The sequence below is a fragment of the Larus michahellis genome, chromosome 5 (genome assembly GCF_964199755.1).
Source record: "Larus michahellis chromosome 5, bLarMic1.1, whole genome shotgun sequence".
Lineage (NCBI taxonomy): Eukaryota > Metazoa > Chordata > Aves > Charadriiformes > Laridae > Larus > Larus michahellis.
The window spans coordinates 73702280-73724418 of NC_133900.1; the positions used below are offsets into that span (position 1 = coordinate 73702280).

The 22139-nt window shown below is 41.4% G+C and overlaps 1 protein-coding gene across 3 annotated transcripts in view; it reads left to right on the forward strand.

Annotated features, from left to right (window-relative positions):
* The first annotated feature begins 3736 nt into the window (after positions 1 to 3736).
* Positions 3737 to 22139, forward strand: part of GABRB1 (gamma-aminobutyric acid type A receptor subunit beta1) — a 144471-nt gene continuing 126068 nt past the window's right edge. For all 3 annotated transcript variants that reach the window (XR_012587102.1, XR_012587103.1, XM_074587966.1), the window contains exons 1-3: positions 3737 to 3966; positions 4043 to 4134; positions 4233 to 4300. Coding sequence is in view for 1 of the 3 variants with exons in the window: in XM_074587966.1 (XP_074444067.1) it covers positions 3881 to 3966; positions 4043 to 4134; positions 4233 to 4300 (246 nt within the window). In the remaining 2 variants the exon portion in view is untranslated. The remainder of the gene's footprint in view (positions 3967 to 4042; positions 4135 to 4232; positions 4301 to 22139) is intronic.

Consider the following 22139-nt stretch of genomic DNA (forward strand, 5'->3'; position numbering starts at 1 on the left):
TTTCAGTGATATTGCATTCTTTTTAAGTAGCCAACGTTGTCTGAGCAGGCCTTCTGTGTACCCTTTCTAAATCCAAATGAAAATGAGCATTGCAAAAAAGATCTTTAATAAACTGGAAACATTACTTTGTGTAAAAAAAAAAAGATTCCCTCCTGAAAGTTTATGCATGATGATGAAAAATGAGCATGCAATTGGACCAGGATGGCTTTATGAATCATGCTTTGCAATTATATTATTTGTCTTTCCTCTAGTAAGCATTCGACATGCCTCAGAATATAAAAAAAAAAAAAAAAGTCATGGCTACTATGTTAGAACTAGTCAATTTCAATTGTTTTAGTTTACTATTGTTTATATATGTTTAATCAAGATGAAACTATTCTCCACCCAAAAAGTCTGCCTTCATTAACACAGCCTAGAAAATACTTATTTACAAGATGGATGTCTATCTCATAGACAGCATAGAAATGAGTGGGAAAGGAATTTGGCGCTATCACTAGCAATGGTTTAAAGAAAAGAGATCACTGAACAACAAATACGAGCAAATAACCATAAGAAAAGACCATAAGAGCAGAAACTGAAGCCACCACAGAAGTCTGTTTTTCTTTAATAATATTGCAAACTAGTGGCAAAAGTCTCCAAATTAATCTCCTAGGTTTTTTTAGGCAGTAAGCAGCCTGATTTCCAAAACTGCAAAGCAGCATACCTACTTATGTGCCTAAATTCTGGGGCGCTCAGCAAATTCCAAGATGCCTAAAAGCCACGTTGGGGGCCCATCAGGTTTCACCCAGCCTGAGTGAGTGAGCAAACCCCACTGGAGGGGATGGAAAGACACACTAGTGTATTTTGAATCAAGTTTATTGACTGCAGAAGAAGCTGCAGTTTGTAAGCCACACTCGTAAATCACACCACGAGATGTCTCATCACCTGTAAAAGCTTTTAGAAAATGTCTGTGAACAATAGTGATGCTATTTGGGCTTTGAAAGTTAGCCTCTTTGCCATGGTCACTCATTTTGGATGTCACCTGTTCTTTGTAAAAAGGCGTTGTTAAAACAGCTGCCCAAAACAACAATTATGTCACAAGGAGTATTTTTATCAAAATTATGACAAGATTCTTCCACACTGGTGGCCTGGAAAAGCATGCTATATTTTCCTAGAAAAAGATTTTCTGCAAAGAAAGCAGAACTTCAATAGTCCTTAAACTTCAGATAAAACTATTGAGCATTTCAGTTGGTAACGTGGCAGACTGGAAGTCCTGCTGTTAGTAATTTATCTTTTTCAGTCCTGGAAGCAATGGAAAACAGGTCCCACTCATGTTCCCATCATCCACCCCGTGGGGCAAAAAGGATTCTTCTTACCAGCCCTGCTGTGGAAGTGTCATGCCATGCAGCTCCTCCCTTTTGCAGTTATTGAAAGTACCGTATAGACCTCTTTGTTCCCAACCCTAACTGCTGTGGGATCTTTTCAGCATTATCTCCACACAGTGGGATATTTGCAGTTGCTTCAAAATCCCAGTTTGGAGCTCAGATGTCTGCAGTGATCAAGCTGAACAAAATGCAGTTGAATTTCCACAGCATGCCACCTTCGGGAAACAGTCAATGGCACAAGTAGTCTCATTTTTGGGATGCTCAGTGGAGGAAGCTGGACACTGGTCTGCAGAAGCCAGGACAGCTCAGCTGGGAAACCTCTCAGAGGAATGGACTTGCCAAGGAGAACATCGTCACCCTCCTTGGCAGTACACTTGTTGGGCTGAGGCATCCCTAACAGCAGGAGACCTGCAGGGTAGGCTTAGCTCCGACCAGATGATAAGCTCCAGAAATGCACCTAAAGCATTTCAACCAGCAATGGGCACTCAGTCCAGGGACTGGACTACAGTTAGGCCAGACTAAAACTGCCCTGAAATGTACAGAAAATGAATACATATAGAATAAACCCCTGCACTTGTGCCTTAAAACAGATTTTGGCAAGCCAGAGAGAGCAGTGGTCTCGCTTTGATACAGGCATATCTGACTTTCACATGGCTTATGAAAAGGCTAAAATTATCTACAGGATATAGTCCTGCACACCATGGGACTCTAAAGGGGATTTATCCTCTAAAGGGGTAAAATGGAACTCTATAGTCCCATGAAAAATCGTAATCCAGTACTTCAGAGGAACCAGGTAACTTTATTATGGCTATATTTGACACAACTCTGAACAAAAAGATACCTTTTGGTGGACTTCTATGAGCTGCTATACCCAAGCAGCACCAATTATAATTGAACGCTACTAAAATATATTAATTGTGACTAGTAAATTTTAAAAACCTTTTTCCAAACAGCAATGCTAAAGTTGAGTTGAGCTTGGAAATCACATTTTTCAGAAAGGACGGACTAAAATAAGAGGAAAAGAAAGGTATGTTCAGTGTGTAAGTCCTCAAAGCCAATTGAAAGTATTCATTATACTGTAATAAACTACTAGTAAAATAATAATTTTCACAAACTTGTATTGTCAAGGTTACAAGAAGTACCTGTGAGGGTGAGAGGCTCTTGTAATCTCTCAGGAAGCACACTGGGCTCCTTCTCCTCGAGTGACAGATTTGCATAGAAATATACATAGTTAAAACGTTAAAAATTACCATTACAATTTGTGTCAGAAACAATGTATTTCAATATTCCTGTATTTCTCAAATATCATGGCATATTTCAACCACAAAAGCATCACCAAAAGTCTGGATTTCCTCAGAAATAAGCCTTCAGGACACTGTAAGAGCCTCAAATGCATATTCCAAGGTCAATATGCACAGGATTGTACAGTGCACAGATGAGGGGGCTGAATTTGAAAGAGATAAATGTTGTCTCTGCTGAGCCACGGTGCAGGGAAACAGAGTGGCACTGACAAAGTCATAAATTGTTCACAGGGCCCCGATTAGTCAGTGTGTAATATTGCCCCTAAGAGGTCAGGCCACGTTAGAGCATCAATTCATAGAATCTTTTTTTTTTAAAAAATCCCCTTCTAAACACAAGACCAATTACTTTGGTTGAAAAGTAGCAACTAAAAATATAGAATCGTAGAATCACAGAATCGTCCAGGTTGGAAGGAACCTTTCAGATCATCGAGTCCAACCACCAACCTACCACTGCCAAGTCCACCACTAAACCATGTCCCTCTGCACCATGTCTACCTCTTAAATACCTCCAGGGATGGCGACTCCACTGCTTCCTTGGGCTGCCTGTTCCAATGTTTGATAACCCAGCTGATAAAAAGCTGCGGTCTCCCACGCACACCACAGCAGACAGGCCTGTGGGGCACCTCCCGCGACAAACCCGCCTGAGGAGCAGCACGATGGATGCAGGCACAGTGCGGCCTCAAGCCTCCCCAGCTGGACAAAATACTATTTGCACCAAAACGTGTCATTTCTTCCGCATTTGCCAACTCCCTTTTACATCATCGCTAACCTCCGAGCCTGTCAGTGTGAATTTTCACAGAGAGGTGCCCTCAACCATTATTTATTGTCTCTTGAGGAGAAGTTCACGCCCCGCCGGGCGCACCCGGCCATGGCGGCCCCTCGCGGCAGCCCAGGGGCTCTCGGTCCGGCCCTGGGTCCCGCTCTGGGTCCCTCTGTGCCCACCCGGCCGCTTGGCCGCGCCGCCGGCACCTGTTGCCGCGCCACCTCCCTCAGCGCCTCGGCGGCGGGCGGGGTCCGCTCCCATCCGACCCCATCCGGTCGGGTCCGGTCCGCCTCAGAGGGGCCGCGGCGGCCAGCGGTGCTTCCCCGGGGGGCCGCGGCGCCCCGCTCCGCGCATGCGTGGCGCTGCGAGGGGAATCGTTGCACCGCTCCGCACCAAGTTGCAGTCCGCGGCTCTTCCCCGGCCAGGCGGGCGGCGGCGCGGCTGGGGCCGGCATGGGGCGGGCGGCGGTGGCCGGGCGGGACGGCCCGCGGGCCCTGTCGCTGCCGCTGGTGCTGGCCGTGGCGTGCGCGGCGCGCAGGTGAGCGCCGCCGGGCCGCGGAGGGGCCGCCTCCCGTAACCGCCTCCCTTAACCCGCCTGTGCTCCTTTCCCGCAGCGCCGACGGGCCCAGCAACATGTCCTACGTGAAGGAGACGGTGGACAGGCTGCTGCAGGGCTACGACATCCGCCTCCGGCCCGACTTCGGAGGTGAGGCGCCCGCTGTTCCCCGACCCGCGTCCCAGTCCCCCCCCGACCCCCGGCCCGGTCGCCTCCCGCCGTCTAACGCCGCCTCCCACTCCCGGCAGGTGCGCCCGTGGATGTGGGCATGCGGATAGAGATCGCCAGCATCGACGTGGTGTCGGAAGTCAACATGGTGAGTGACCCGAGGGGATGGCCGGGACGGAGGGCGCTGCCGCCGGCTCCACGGTTGTTCCCCCCCCCCGCCCCGCGGGGACCGGCCGTGTGTCACCTGCCCGGCCGCAGAGGGAGCTGCCTGCCGAGCGGCAGCGAAGGCTGTGAAATAGCCGAGCGCATCGCGGTTGCTAGGAAAAGTTATTTGCCTTGTTGAGATAAGGTTTGCATGGCTGAGCTGGCGCTCCAGAAGCGCTCCCTGCCTCTATCGAAATACCTGCTGGCGGTTTGAGGTTCTGGGTTCCGCTCGCACTGGTTTGCCCTTTGCATAGTCAACAGCTGTCTGCAGGAACGTGGGAGTTTCTTGAGCTGTTTCTTCAGCTGGACAGATGGGCATTTTTTGATGTTAAATGATCTAAAGAGTTAAGGCATTTCGCTTTGCAAGCGAGTGTTGAGTAAAAGGTGCAAAAAGAAAACGGAGCTTCTAGAAAACGCTCTCTTTCTTGTAGAAGGAAAAAAAACCAACCCACAACCCAGCATTGCAGATCATAAGGACGTTGTCTATCCAGCTATCAAAACCAGAAAAGTCTCCTAGCTACAGGTGTGAAACACACTGCGTTTGATTTCAGTTCTGCTGCTGGAAGGAATGTTAATAGACATGCAGGCTTAAAGAGCAAAAATGTGTCTGTATAGTGCTTGCCTCGTTTGACAGCCTTTTCCCAGAAGAAAACGAAAAATCAGTTACAAGTTTGAACGTTTTACAAAATCATGTTGGATTAGTACGCACCGTGGGCATTTTGCTCTCACTCTCTTTTCTTATGTTTGGTTTCATATGAAAATCTAAGATGCTTTCTTTCCATAAGGGAACACCTATTTAGTTAAAAGAAGCTAGAAACTTTGCATTTCCATCCTGATCAGCAGTTTATTTCAGTCAAAAAAGGTGATATTTGCCTGTCCAAAGTAACTTACCCAGGAGTGGGGATTTTTCCTTGGTGTATTAGTTAATAGCTGTCATTTAAAACAATCTTTTCAAAGATTGTTCTTATTTTCATGTTTAGTTTTTTCTGTTGTTTGTTATACATACACAGTTCTCGTTTGTGTGTAACTGTTATGTTTGTTTATGAATATACTTGGCAGAATGGGGAGGAAAGGAGATTTGCAACATTGTGTGTAGCATACCAGGCTCTGGGGAGTGCTAATACCACACAAAGACAATGTTTTGCAAGTTTCAGCTCCTGGAGTTTCTGTCCTTGTATTGAACTTCCAGGGAGGAACATGGTAGGACTATGCAGATGAGGCAGAGAAAACAGAACATAGACCTTATCAAAATAGTCAAAGAACAGATCCATTCCAGCTCCACACTCTTCCTACCACTTTTTAACAGGATTTCTGCTTTCACCAAAATTTCTTTCACCAAAATACCTGCTCTGAAAGGTCCAGTGTTTATCTTGTAAAGTCTCAGCACCTGAAATACTGTTAATTTGGAGGGGAGTGGATGTGATGGTTTCCAGTGGCAATGTCACAGGGCATTAATTGCATTACACCAGCATGCATCATTTCTGCTTAGCTTTGGTGGATCCAACATGCAACTTCCTCCTCCATTTCAACCCTTGCGCAGTGCCTGGGAAACTATAATTTGAGCTTTCTGGTTTTTAATTAAGGAAAGTTGCATGCTAGATTCTTTAACTAATGTCCTGGGGGGCAGCTCAACTAAGACTGGTCAAAGAAGTATGGAGGTGTTTTAATTTCCTAAAATGCCACATCCCTTGCAGTGGAAGGAAGTGGCCATTCCCAGGTATAGCCAGTAGCCCATTCTTTGAGGCAAAATATGGAAAAAACAGTCTCCATTCTGAGTCAATCTGAAAGGGGCTTTCCCATATCACAAGTGCTTACTTGTATATACCCATGTCTAGAGTGTTCTTGTTGAAGTCAAGGTCTTTATTGTGTTGCTAGAGACTGTTAGATAGTCTTTTGGACAGTGATCAATAATTTCATCCATCACTGCAGAAATGAGGGGATCAATATCTCAGCTGAAGAAAAATTTTTCTACCTAGTCAAAATAATGCTTTAGTACTTTTTCTGAGAAACACAGCCTTGAAATGCTTAACGTTGCAACAACCTGTGAATTGCTCACCTTCTCTTTTAAACTGTTGTCTTCTAGATTATTTTTTCCTTTGTTTAGTAAGAGCTACCATTCTGTGGCTTCACAGACAGAAATGTTTACCAGAAGATGCTAGTTCAGAGCTTCTGTTGTCTATAGGGCAGTTTAGTTGCTGAAGGTGAGAGCAATGCCCTCATCGCGTGAGCTCCTCCTGACACGAGAATCTGGTTCGACTCCCCCGGCGCTCCATTCAATCAGTCTCACCCTGGCAGTAATAGAGGGAGTTGTCTCATCCCTTGGCTCTCCTCAGGCGCATGAAACCTTATTTCTGGAATGACAGAGGCAGCTATTCCAAATCCTGGTACCTACAGGCAGGGTTGAATTTTCTGTTCTGGTCTCAGTGCTTAAATAAGAGTAAGGATTTAAAAAAAAAAAAAACCAACACTCTATACCTAGGCTATGAAGGAGGTGCATTAGCTGAGAATTTGTCATGATGTAGACTGCCTGCCAAGTCAATAGGCTGATCTGTATGTCCAAGTAAATCCAGTCATCAGATAAACAACTGAAATATATGCCACAGAACTGTTGTGAATTCTGTGAATACCATCGGTAATAACTGTCTGCTCAAGCAGCTTGTCTAGTTGTAGTGGGTTCTTCAAATATACTAAACTATTGTAAAATACTTTACTCAATTAATGAATTGAGACTTACACAGCCTTGAAGTCAACCTTTCTGTTATTTCCCCTGAATAGTTGGTCCTCATCTGTTCAGCTCTTTAAACTGCACTGTTTTATAGCTACTTGGTAGTTCAATAATATTGTAGTGAGCTCCTATAGCAACTTTTACAGAAGGATTAATTGAAGCATTCATTCTCATGGCTCTCCCATTTGTCATCAGATATGTTGTCACACATTGATTTTTGCAGGTAATAAGCTGAAGAGCTTGTCATACATCGAACAAGCAGGAGAAGTAGAATGTAAAAGTCCTAATGATCGTTGCCCGGTTCTAACCATGCTTTCTCCCTAATGTACAATGAGATAAGTTTTAATGCATTCCATGAGACTGTCACATCCTTGCTACAGTAACTGCAAGCATTCCCTTCCCAAGGTACAAGGTGACCCTCTTTGCGTTGTCTCAGTTAATGACTGTTCAGCTAACTTTCATCCATGACAGAGTTCCTGTAGAAGTATATCAGACGTTTACACGAATATAAAGAGTTCATTAAGAACCATGCTACAACTAAATCTGTTAAGCTGCTGTGATGTGAATTGTCTGGTCTCCTCTGATGCCTTTAACGTGGTTAAGAGAAGGTGCTGCTTGTACATCAAGAATAAATGTGGATAGCATGATTCATGGTAACTACCTTCAAGCAAGCAAACAAATACCGTATTGCTATATCTACTAGGGAACAGTCAAGAAGTAGCTGGACTCTACAAAAAATTCACATGCAGTACATGACATAATTTTCTCTAAAATGTATTTCCTACTGAGCAGGTGGTCAGACCTTTGTAACGGGGAAGAGATAGTTGCACACATTCTGAAGTTTTGAAAACCAGTGCACATGATAAAGAACCTTTTATAGAGCAGTTAAGAGACACCAAAAAAGAAAAAAAAAAACACCCCGCTATTATTTTATATTGGCAACACTGTTCCTGACCTACCATACTGATTTTACACTGCTGATGAACATCTGGTTTATATGATAGAGATTGAAGGTTTTGTGTCCCAGCAAAAAGAGAGTGAAGAAAACACGGAAAGAACGTTTCATCATTTTTTGACAGGAGAAGTATAATTCTTTAGCTTCTCTACATCCAAAGTCACTTTTACTCACGGCTCTTTCATTTATCTGATCTCCCAGAGTTCTCTGTCTGAAGGCTCAACTATATTAGTTAGTTTAGAGCATCTTTGTTCAGTTTGGGTAGTGAACAGTTCTGCAAGTGTGGGAAAATGAAGAACAAACTTGTGTTCTTCCCCCCACATGATCTCTAGAAAGAATCTTCTTGTCCTTCAGAGTGTGTCTTTCTGGAATACTTCATGCTTTTTCTGTTTGAACATTCACAGAGTCATTTCCCACAGAACAGTGTTGATGGATTTGACTTCTTTTGGGATCTGCACAGGTTTGCTATGTTTGCTGTTTATCACCAGTCTAACTGCTCAATTTCCTTCAAAAAATGACAGAAATCAACAGAATATGTTCCAGACAGTCTGAACATCAGAACCAAGCCAAATGAATAAGCAGTCTACGTCTGAGCAAATGTCACTCTCCTGGTTGAAACAGAGGATTAGATTTTTGTTCAGTTGTATAAAGAGCAGTAAAGAAGGACATCTGTGTCCAGAGCTCCATAAACAGAAGCCAGTGAGTTGAGGGAACTGATTATCTCTACTTGGGATGCACTAGTCCCCATCTAGGTACTGCATCCAGTTTTGAGTTTGTCCCCCAGCCAACACAAGAAGGGTGTTAAACAGAAGGAAGTTCAATAGAGAGCCACCAAGCTGATTGTGGCTGGAGCCCTTGCTCTGGGAGGAGAGGCTATGGGAGCAGGGCTTGTTCAGCCTGGAAAGAGATGGCTTCAGAGGCAGCTTCCCAGGACCTGTGGAAAGGTTAGGGAGAAAATGGAGTCAGGCTTTTCAGCGGAACATGGTGGGAGGACAAGAGATGACAAACATCAGGTGAAACAAAAGAGATTCAGATGAGAGGTAAGCAAAAGGGTTTTTTACCTCTTGAGGACAGTCCAGGAGAGAAGCAGGATGCCGAGGGAGGTTAGGTTGTACAGTCCCCATCCTTGCTGGTCTGCAGGACCTGACTGGATCAAGCACTGAGCAACCTGGTATGACTTCATAGCTGAATTATTCTATTTTATAAAATAATAATTGGTTAACACATTCAGGAGGCAGAACTCCCCTTAATATTAATAAACATTCACCAATAGTCAGCTGTGCCTAATTTCAAGAGTTCTGGGACGATCCCACAAGATGAACTTGACAAAATATATATATACATATGAGTTTTAAAATTCGTCTGTAAATCCAAGGCAAGGATACAGATGCCTCTAGGGCCTAGAAGAACAGAAGAGATTCCCCTTACTTTAGGGCTGACACCAGCCCAGGTGGCTGTGGCATCCTACGCTGGTAGGCATTTGGTCAAGAGAAGCTAAATCTGTGGGTTTAAACACTCAGGCCGGGTAAGGCTTCGAACCAAGGCACTGGAAGCTTGCCCATTAATCCTGGCAGGCCAGTGCTCGTGCACTGGACCTCAGTTTTAGAAGTGGTAGAGAGACTATGATGTATGGTTATGATGCAGGTTATCTTAAGGCACTTTTTGCTGACTGAGGGAGGCTTAAGCTACGTTTATAGACACAGCCAGAGTTTCACGCATCATCTTGCCCATTTTCCCTGTCTGGATTACGCATCTGAGAATTTAGCATGGTGGCTGTTGTGAATCTCAATCTAGGAAACAAACTCTGCGCTATGGAACCAAATCAGCATTATGAACCCCATCTCTGTAGCTCTTTGCATCCCAGCAGCCAATTCTCATTTTTTAATCTTAAGTCTGGTTCCTCAGCCAGTGAGGCAACAGAAGTGATCAGGGTAGTCACAATGATAATAAATGCAGATCCTTGGTCTAAATGTATTTGCCTGAAGATGTTCATACAGATTAAACTGATTTTTAAAAAAAGACATAAAACTCAATAATTATTAATTAAAATTTGCTTAGCTGGAGTGCAGAAGAGGAAAGGAGTACTTTTCTGTTATATGGCAACTCTCTTGAGCAGGAAGGACATGAAAAAGCACTCGAAATTAATATTAATAAGAATGTTCAGCAGCTGATTTTATTTTTTTCCAGCAAATATGGAAAAACTAATCAAGTAATAATACATAAAGGTCAGATCATTTCATCACTGTCTATTCCAAACAGGAGTAATTATATTAAAGAGTAAAACACGGAATGAATGTAGAAATAGGCAGCTTGAGGTTAAACGGCTGGGTCACCATTATTGAATGTTTTGTTGGGTTATTTTTCATTTGACTACATGAATAAGCGGTTCTTCAACAAAAGTAACAAGTAGGCAAAAAAAATAAAGCAATAACTTAAACCTTGTTTCATGTGATGCAGAAAGTGCGTATATCTTAATTTTTCAAAAGTTAAACTAACCTGAGACCAGCTTCAGAGTTGATACAAGCTGTATTCCAAATTTTCTTATTAGCCTGACAGGCATAATACTTACCCAATTTCAAGGTTTAAATAAAGTAGCTATGAACACCTTTCATAGAAAAGATGTAATTCTTTTATCTAATGTTAAACTCAGTTTCTCACAAGGACAACTCTCCTGACTCCCTCAATTGTTTCTGTTTCTAGTCACTGCAGCTGGCTTACCTTTACTTTCCACCTTTTCTCAAGAGCTGATAAGCTCAGTTCTGACCTGTGTATTTCATCTTTTAGCCCAGATTTTACACCTGACACCACAGGGCATCCTGACACATCTGTAGTCCAGCCAGATAATATAACCTGTGCAGAGTTCACATTTCTGAAAACAAGAAATAAAGAGGTCACACTTCCCATTTGTTTAAAACCTATTCTAGGAATGCAACAGAAGAGCGCAAAGGACAGAAAATTATACTAGAATCAGTTGAATTTTTAACATCACTTTCTTGGTAAGCTGCTTCTTACCTTCTTGTTTCTTCTGAGCATGGAGTTAAAAAAAAAAAAAAACAACTCAAAACAACTGCAAGTCTGAAATATGATGGTATTACTGTGATGAACAGTAAAAAATCTCTTTCATTGGAGTGAGCAAGTGACCACCTGCAAAGGAAAGAACCGCACATTTTCTTATCATGCCCTAAAACTCTTCTCCAGCCAGGTCTGGTTCCTGAAGTCTACAGTTAATCCTATCACAGTGGTGGGCAGTGGTATATATGAAATGGGAGGGGTGACACCCTCCCACTGTTTAGTGGAAGCTTTAGCACCCAGTTTGGGGTGTCTAGGATTTCATTAAATAAGGTGTATACCTGCAGTGAGATGCGCCTATCAATTATGTGGATAAGAAAATCCAAGGTTTTCCCCAGCATTGCCTGTTTGGCACACCCACATTGAACAACATGGCTGTGCTGTGACCACTGGAAACTTCCAGCTTGTGGTCTGTTAGCATGCAACAGTTCAGTGGCACAAACCTTTTGTGAGTTCCAAATGATTCTGAGTCCCAAATGATTCTTTAATAATGGAACAGTCAACAATTCACACAAAAGACCCATTCCCTGAACTTAAGCACTCTCTAAAAAGATAAAATAAATCCATAAAATTAAATTTTATATTTTTCCAGGAACCTGAAAGACCTTTCTTTTCTTGTGTGTGTACAACAGGGCAGGGACTTAATTAAAAACTTGTGTTTTCATTTTTCCCCAGTTGCATTGCCTTTTTACTTCTGATTCTGGAAAGAATATCAGAATCTTTCACACTAGGCATTTTTCTTCATAAGGAGATTTAGGGGATACCTTTCAAGAGTCTGCAAAACTTAGTGGGGTTTTTTTTTTTTTAAATCAGCTTTACTTTGTAGTCTTTGCCTGAAAAGTATTCCTTAACTCCTCTAGGCTGTTCTGACTGTCCTCTTCTAACTGCCGTTCAGTACAGACTTGGAGCTGAAGCTGTGCAATCAAGAGAGGGAACCGTCACACACCAGTTCACCCTGAGGTGAGAAAAGGTCCTAGCCTCAGGGGAGGAACAGTAACAAGCTCCAAAGCTAGCACCAGAAAGACTTGTTCCTGTTCACAGGATGCCGAGTACCATGGGACAACAGCTGAAACTGTTAAACCAAACCCAGAGATTACCATCATTCAGAAGTATCCCCAGCTGATGTCTTTTGTTGATTGCTGTATTCCAAACAGCAGCTGCTGGGAAGAGTTCTCTGGGGTGTCTCATCTCCCATCCATCTAAGTGAAGCATGAAAAAAAAACCTATCTGTAAGGGCTTCTTGAGGGTGATGAAAGAATCCAAGATGTCTACCAGAAAGATTTTATACTTTAATGCTCTTTGAGACTCCCCCCCCCCTTTTTTTTTCTCCTAGAAAAAGAATTCTGGATCTCAAGACATGCACTTCATGCTTGTAGAATTCCTCTTCCCTCACATACAATACCGCCTGTAGCTCTGGCAGTGCTCCAAAAAGCATATTAAAATGACATTATTTCCACCCCAACGGCTAAACTACTGCAAATATGTTCACAAGGAAATCTGTAGTAGCAGTCACTGAACAATCTAGCAGAATAACACCAGATAATGCAGTTTGTTCCATTCTTTCTTTAAGCTATAGCTCTGTATTAAGATTTACGTGGGCTGGAGAGGGTAGATTAGATTTCTTGCCTGTCAACCTTTACAATATCCTTTCAAGATTGAAAGGTTGCTTTTGGCCAAAGCAGTGTCACACTGAGGTTTGCTTCATCCTCTGCTGGGGCAAATGCTTGATGGTTTGTGTTATGTCATGAAGAATGGAAAGGTAATTTAAAAGGCACAAAGGCAGCTTCTAGAAAGCCGCATTATGACACAGACATCCACCCTATAGCAAGTTTGAGTTGTAAGGTTTTAAATGCTCATGATAGCGTACATAGTTTCAAGGCAAAGATTAATGATTTCAGACTGCCAAACTTAATTAAAGGTTGGGATAAATGTTCTCCATTAAAATTCATCAATCCATTTGGCTGAGATGGGAGGAATTTCAGTCATGTCTTTTTTAATTGCCTGTAGAAAGAACTGAAGAGATAGCAAAGTTAAAACTGTTGAAACAGATACATGGTGTCTAAATATTGTTCAGGATCTTAATCATATTAAAAGAGGAGTACAATTAATTCCCCAGCATATTTTTAACCTGAAAAGACTCTTAAGCATAGCTGAAGTAGAATGAGTAGCAGTCTGCTGCAGGTAGATATGTTCCTGCTTGGGTCTCTCAGGAACTTCTAGGCAGTACTAATTCCCACAACGCAATGAGGACTCTGGTCCTGTCCAGGAAAACTAAGATGCTGATAGTCCATTGGTTTCAATGAGTATGCTCATGGATAAAATTTCTTATACTAGTAAAATTTAGTGCATATTAGCTTTACCAGCTCAGCAGTTTGCGGGAGCAGCCCAGCTTTGTGATTTACATCACTTTTAAACCTTTGTTTCTTTGTAATTTTCTGTGTCATTACTCTTCAACTTGAAAGAATAACCAAGCCTTGAATGATACCCTCCCACCTTGTGTTCTTCCACAATGATTTATTCTTTCTTTAACCAGTTGTTTTGTGAGCCATTCACTCTGAATACCAATGCACCGGTCAAGGAGAGGAATGGATGAGGTTCAGAGGCTTCACCCATACATTGCATTTCACAGGCAGTGCAGCTCGGTCACTGGCTTCCTATGAAGGAAACAAAACCTGGGATTAACAGCCACCTGTAAATTCTGGGTTTATTTTATCCACTGTGCCAGGACCAACTAGGGAGAAATGAAGTAAGCTGCAAAACATCAGTAACATGATGGGAATCAAATCTGCAATGACAGACTTCACAGCTTGTTAAAAGTTTCCTGGATTCCTGAACTAATAGGGAACAAATACAGTGCCGTTGTGGTGTCAATTGGAAATGAATCCTGAATATAGATCTTTTCAGTTGCCACTGTCAAGAGAAATAAGTTTGTATTCCAGAAGCACACTAGTGGTATGAATTTCTGAGATCTTAGGGAATATTTATATTCCAGATAATACTATTTTTCCTTCTCACTATTCCTAGTAGAAACTCAGAGTGAGCTCAGAGCAGATGATGAGAAGGGCTAGCATACTTCAGGAAAATATAAAGACAAACATAACAAAGCAGTAACCGTTCAACTCACAACAATCATCCTGTCTCTTCTCACCAATATGACATGGTCTATCAGAGAAAATTGCTCTTTGAGGAAATTTTTGCACTGGATCAATTCAGCGAGTCAATTTCAAATACCAAGCTAAAAAATTCCACCTCATTCTTGAGTGTCTCATCCCAGTGGATCTTTCATCACACCAATACTGAAAACATACTGCAACAGAAATCTTACACTGTTCTTTTCCCAGAACCCTATAATCCTAGATGCAGTTTACACTGTTCTGCCCTTTAGATGGCACCAGGGAAATATCACTGCCAGAGACAAAACAGGGAAACGTGGCCCATGTCCAACCCCTGTCCTTCTCTGGGTTTGATCTCCTTAATCTTTTACAGGAACAGGGATGCTTTGTAAGTAATACTGCTCTAGCTTCCGGAACAGGAGTAGGCAAGAGGAGACAGAAACAGCGTGAGTCAAGTCTGTTCTCATGAATAACAGGATACTGCACTGTCACTGCTGGCCTCTGGACATCTTGCAGTGTGACACGGGTACAGTATTGTTACACCACCCACTATGAAACACTGTGGATTGTAATTTTTTTATTTTATTTTAGTGCCTTCAAAGTACCTGTAAGCACTCCAGTTAGTCAAAAAATAGACATTAAATACATACCGTAAATTACTTTTAAAGAGGTTTTAGTATTAATTCTTCAGGTCGTCATTAAGAGCAAGTGCAGCACTGGCAAAGAGCAGCAGAGCAGCCAGCAGTGTCCTCGGTATCAAGTGTTTGCTTTTCACATCTGCAGAAGACAGAAGCAATTAAAATAATAGGTCAACTCCTGAACTGCTTCCTCCTCTCAGAGGGTAACACAGAACAAAGGACCACCCAGGAACACTACTCATTAAGTTGTCCAATTTAAAAGTTATTTTTCTTTCTCAAAAGGAAAGAGAAAATTGACTTTTTTTTTTAAATTGGTTTACAAGTCACTCTTTCTCTTGAGGTAATACTTCTGCTTATACCTTCCCTCCTCCCACAGCAGGATAGCTATTAAGCTACTATTTTATTGGAAACAAATACTTCTTTTAAAGAAAAGATTAAATATTAAACTTCAATCATCTGCAGATGATTCAGACATGTATTATTTAGGCGAGCGTATTACATGGGTTTATTGCAGGACCTGATGTTTTTAGGGACTTTTGTACAGCTTGTATTTGGAAATCCAGGCGCTCCAGATCACAGAGAACAAGTGCAAGAGGACCTGCTGACGACAACCTGTTGTTTCAGGGAACAACGTCAGCACCTGACGCTGCAGGAGAGGACTTCTGGCTCAGCAGGGACCCCGCTGATCTCACTGCTGCTCTGCAGGGCCCATCAGGTCACGCTGCTGTCATGACAGATGGCTAATTCTTTTCACCATATTTAAAATGGGAATAATGTGGTTTAGATTAGTTTTCATAGGACTACACAGAACCTCTTACATTTTTTATAAATTTCAAATTTTTTATATGTCAACATTTTTTATAAGTTTCAGGTTTGCTGTATTTGTTCCTTAGTTGCTGTGGGTTTTTTTCTCATTCAAATGATTACAGTGATGGAGAGTTCAGCACAATATTGTGGAAAGGGATTAAAAAATACGGAGCTCTGTACTGAAAACATGAATCCAATAAACACTCATTAGGATGCATAATTTTGCACTTAATAGTGCAAGCAAATGGAAAGTCAGTATTTCCCATGCCTTCCAGTTACAGAAATGATTACCATAACACATTGCAATATTCAAGAACTCTGGAGCAGGGACCTGGGAAAACTTTAGGCACTAATAAGCCAAACCCGATTTGGAACAAATACACTTTGGTTGAAATTCTTTAATTAACTAATATTTACCTATATCCATCTGCTCTTGAGTCATCTTTTACAGAAATTATGTAGAAGAAAAATAGATATATTTGAAATCTAGATAGGGAAAAAGTTATTCCCATCTATTAGCTGTTCTTCCGCTGAATATAAGCTCCAGAGGGCTCTTCTGGATCACATGGAGCACAGAAGTGTTCAGCCCACATCGTCCTTTGGTTTGGTTAGGTTCCACTGAAATCACTGAGAATGCATCAGTAATGAATCAGACTGACCTTATTCAAGTTGATTATACTTTCCTGTAGTAATTGCATTTTCTTGTAAAAACGCTGCCTGTAACATTTGTAAACACAAGACAAACTGAATTGTCCTGAATGCACACCGACATCAAGGAAAAACTTTTCAAAATGCTTAATTTCTATGCTAAAGCTTCTGAGAAGATCTCAATAGCAAAATGCATACAAATGAAAATGAGCAAGCTTTTTTTCTTAAAATAAGAAGCCCTTTATCCTCCCAGGAATGTATTCTCTGTTGTTCCAGAGTCTTGGCTTGCAGACAACTTGGTTTTCCTTGCAGTTTTTTTACAATTTTCCTGCTGCTATATTCATCCATCCTAACCTAACGTTTAAATGTTGGTATAAGAAGCTATCAGTCTTTCTGACAGTAATCTGAGATCTCAGTCTCCTTAATCTACACTGAGCGAGCTCCAGTGGAAACAAAATGAATGCGAACAGCTACCTAGGTATCTTCTTTTTTATTATTCCCACCCACAACTACATTGTGGGAATGACATGCAAGCTTTAGAAGTCACAAGTGAGAATCTCTTCTGTTCTCTGTAGCTATGAGCGATCAACTAACTTTGAGTTTATTTGTATATATTTGTCTTTAAATTAAGAAATCAGAGTAGGCCCACAATAGGAGCCTTGAATTAATGATGAAATTGGGGAAGTATGTGGGTGTTAATCATTCTTCCTCCCAGCGATCATAACAGTCATTGTAGTGGCAGAATAAAGCTGTGAAGGGAGGTCCCAATTCCAAAGGAAAAGGCAGCGATGCAGCTGGCTTGGGACACGCTTGGAAAGGATTTTGGAGGCCAGTGCAGACACCTTAGATTTCACTCTATGTTCAGTGCCTATCAGTGCCTACAGCGGGTATATATTGTTGCATTATAGAAGAAAAGACAACAGTGTCAAGGGTGAGGTCCTAGGTAGAATCATAGGGTCAATTTCTGTTCCTGACCTGGATTATTTTTTTGTTGCACGAGTCTGGACACACAGCAATTCCTCTGGCTCTCAGTTCCTCTTCTGTTATGATTCCTACCCACAGGGGTATTATGAGAATTAAATGTGTTGTATTAGAGTTCATTTGGACAGTGGGCAAGTTTCTGCATACTCAGATGGAAAGAAAAGGCAGCTAAGAAAAGAATATATCCCCTGTGACCAGTAATTTCAACACAGCATCGTGGCTTATGACCCAGCTGGTCTGTTCCTACATCTCTACAACAGTATTCCTGCAGTACTGACAGGAATTTATTCCTTACTTACCTAGTGAGAAATCCCAAGACAGCACATGTTGCATGGTAATTACATTTTCCTCAGTGGGATTACTGAATGACATATTGTGATATATCAAGAGGCAACTGTGAATTTAACTTGAGTCAGCACAGTAGACTTTGCCCAATACAGTAGGTTTCCAGATGAACATAGTGTGAATGGAAGAATAAAGGCAAGTTACCGCATACCTCACAGCATCGTGCATCCTCTGTCAGCATTAGCTTTCAAAACACATGGTTCTGGGCTAGCTTGGGAAAACTTTATGTATTCATTATTTATTTATCTGACATTTTCACTTTAATATTTAAGAACATACTGTTTCCAGAATGGATTCACAGGAGAATACAATGATACTAATTTGTCAGAAGAATCAGGCATGTCAGAATAGAAAACTTACTTTATCTTTCTGTTTACTCTTTGATGCTACTAAATGCCTGTTTCTTGCGAGTAGCATAACAGGTAAGCAACACGCACGACTATTCTGTAAATAGGCTATTTAATTTCATCAAATTTCAGATCATTATTTGCCCAGGTTTTTGAAAACATGACAACATGCAATAGTAGAAAGCTCTGCTGAGGTTTAAAAGAGATGGGCAAATTTTCATATGTATCCTTCCACGGTCTCATTGTCTTTTGCAAGAAATTGTAAGGGTGATATTTGGGGAGGAAGAAGCAATAGAGACTGACACAAATTCTGGGTTTTGTCTCACATATTTACCAGGGCAGTTAGCATGAGCAGAAACTCCCTCCTGCGGAAAAGATTTTTTTCTTTACGTATTTGTGGAAGAGTTTTAGTGCACCCTAACAAATCATAGCCTTCATGCAAAGCGTGCAGATTCTAAGTGGAAGAAGTCTTCCCAGACCTGCCGTTCTCATTCCTAGAGTGGACACCTAACTTCACTGGCTTCTCTGTCGGTGTCATGCCCAGTGTTCTCCTTAAAAAAAAAAAAAAAAAAAAAAAATGTCCATAACAACTCTGCATTGCAGTTTCAGCCCTTTGGCTTCTTGGGTAAGTTACGCCTTATGCTGGGAGCAACACTTTTAAAGTCAGCCATCCCAGGGGGGCGCAAGAAAGTAGATACTGAGCTTTTGTTCCTGGGTGAGCAGGTCAAGTACTTCGATTCCAAAACATTGCTACTGATGTGCTGTAATGAGACCTGAGCATGGTAGTGCCACGTATCTTTGGTTGGTACCAGAGTCTATTCACCAGGGAGGTAATGCATGTTCCTTAAAGTGCCAAGGAGGAAAGTTTTCCTCCCTCCTGTAAATAACTTGTTTGAAGGATTGTCATCTCTCTATCTCTCCGTTAATGCTATCATACAAAGTCTATGCAGATATTTCTCCAAGGTTAGGAAGATAAAGTTAGGCAGTATGAAGACCTTGCTTTATAATCTGTTACTCCTTAAATTTAAAACAAGGAGCACTTCTTCCCCTAGCAGTCCTTTGCCTCATGATTCAAGCATTACCAGACCAGTTGCACAAAGTAATTTAGAGCCACCTAAAAACTGCGTGGATATTAGATGTGGTTTGGTGGATAAAATTGCTCCTCGGCAATGTCCTCTTGTCTCCAGGACATTATTTCTCCTATGTTCACTATATGACTTTATACGACATTTCCAAATACCTACTTCCTTTCACATAAGGGTAAGTCATTTTGTGTCCTTTGTTTTACATCCCATAATCCTTTTTTTCCTCAGGTTATTCTCTTATATGATACCCTTAAACTCAATGGCCATTTTACTTATTTTCAAGTTAATGAAACAGCACGTCATATGTCATTCCAAGTACCAACCTGTATAAGGATCCGCCTTATGCAGTCTGGAAATGCATGCATGGCTGCCTTGCTGCTTCCTGGGTGTATTTTCACACGTCACTGAGAAAACTTAGCAACTGATGAGTAATGTCATGCTTTGTAATGCAAGTAGTCCAATTCGGAGTCATACTTTTCACTACACGTTGATGTTGGATCAGAACCCCTGCTCACCAACACTTATAAATTGGCAGTAACCAGTCTGAAATCAAGCCAGCCAGCTCCAGATGAAAGAAAGAGGGCAAGCAGACATAGTGTATTTTCAAAAGCCAACTTCTGCATATATAATCATTCCAGAACAAAGCATCTTTCGGATGTTGGATGTAAAATAATTGTAATTCAGAGTGTTATTCCCAAATCTCCTCATTTCTCTGTAATTTTTGCTCCTTACAGCATAGCCATACTGGTTTTTTATACTGTGAATTATTTTCTATTAATTCTGTTATCTTGGCTGTTTTTACATCTAAGCAATCTTATCTACACCTAAGTAATCTTACCTAAATGTACCTGCATCCTGGTTATTTTAATACATGCTCTCACTCACCTTTCTGGTTGTTTATGGGCCCACAGATGGGTCCATATCAAATAAGCCTTCTCACAGAGGTCACCTGTGGAAACATTTGTACATTCCATCAATAACTGAGCCTTGTGATCCCTCCTCAAGGATACTCAACACCTTGGAAAGATGTGCTGTAAATAGCTGTTGAACAACACTGAGCTAAGGGAAGAACAGTAAATGATTTAAACTGAATTCCTCTCTGAAAAGAGCTAGGAGTAAACAAATAGGTTCAAGATGCTTTATCACACAAGATGCTTTGCTGGCATAAATTATTTCTCATCAAGTTCCCAGATACTCCACCTGAGGCAAGTTTTTAACCAACGTCTTTGAGATAAGGCCGGAGATAAAATGCTTTGACCATTCAACCTGGGCATTATTGCAGACCTGGAACAAACAAATTCCTGGAGAGGCAGTGTATTTTCCACAGTATGACTTCTAGTAGATAGGCAACTTCTATATTGCTTTCCACATCAGTGCCACAAATGAATTTTCATGCGAGGCTGAGTGAAAATATGTTACAAGAAGATAAATAAACACACATTTTCTGATGTCGGCAATCCGGCTCATTTTCTTAGAGTTGGGTTTTCCATTGAATGTGCAGCAGTAGGCAGTCACCAAATAACCTTTTTTTCAGATTCAATATCTTCTGACACACGAGATATGCATGATGGGGAGGCAAGCTGAGGGCACACTGGGTGTCTGATTCGTTATCATGGAGGTGAGCAAACCGAACACCTGCTTGGCAGATGAGAAGGGAGACTTCTGGCAGACAGCAGGAAGATACCCAGCTGGAGTTTAGTTATGCACTTGCTGAAACTGGCCTGCACTTTGAGAGTCACTTTGGATGGCATTCGATAGTTTTTATCTAGTTCCAGGTAGAAAATTATGACGTTTTAAAATGACACTGGAAGGAAGAAAAGCAAATGATGAGTGAGCCTTCAGTCCAGACAGCGAGGCATAGCTTAGACCCCGATCAACAACAGCGCTTAAAAAACAAAAAAAAACCCAAACAAACCAAAAAACATCTTCTCTCCAGCACATTTCTGATTTTTTGAGGGTGGAAGGTATGTTCCTCTGAAGTGGAGTATAAGCATCAAGCAAGAATATGTTTCTCACCTTAGCAAGGGGGGATGTAATACCTTGATAGCAGACGTAGGCAATTTCTCAGTTTCCTTGTAGTCTTGATACACCCAGACAGTCTTATTGACAATTGCATTCACAGAGTCAAATGATAAAAGCATATCAGAGGATCAGTGAAATGTGTTTCAGAAATGATCAACAAAAACCGTATGTAAATAATAAAATAATATACCTAGAGCATGCCAGAACAGGATACAAATACTAGACAGTGTATTGTATACAATCTATCATAGTACAATCAAATTTTAAAAAACAAATTACATTTTTCATTAAAGTGAAAGATGGTTTCTGAGGAAAGATATCTCTCAGAAGATCCAACGTTTAAAATGAAATACAAACCAATTGCTTTTTCATCCATTTCTGTTAACAGATTAAATCTCTGTTACCTGGACATCTGTAAGCACAATATAATCTGAAGAGGAATACGAAATGTAGGATTCAACTCCTGTTAAAAAAAAAATAATTCTAATTTAAATTGATTTTCCGCCTCACTTCAAGTTGTTTTTACTTTATGAAATGTTTTACTGTCTGTGTTTAGCTGAATGGGAAAGGATGGCCAAGAAGACTTCACTTCAAAATAGAGCTCTCTGCACTCTGCTGTCCCATGGCTCCCATCTCCCACCCCCATCCCTTCCTTGCTCTATCAGCAAATGATAAAAAGCCAGAACCTGTGTTTCAAAAACTGGTGCTGAGGTCTTCAGCCCAGGTAGCTGCATAGTTCGGAGTCTGAGCAGGAGGATTTTGGCAGAAGTATGATGGGGAAAACACCATCCTGAAGAGTGCTTCATAAATTCCTTTATTTATTTAGTGATTAGCGTTAACATAAAGGTCAGCAAAAGGCTTAGGTTACGCTGGGGACTTGGCATTAGCATTGGAGAATGGAATGGGATAATCTAAAGCTTCACTATACTCTCTACTGCTAAATAGGTACTGCAAAAGCAAAATTTGCCGAAATCTTCCCAAAGATGAAAACCAAAACTGTAGTGCTCCACCATGACTGTGAACAGAAGGTATTAGCTTTGGAACTGAA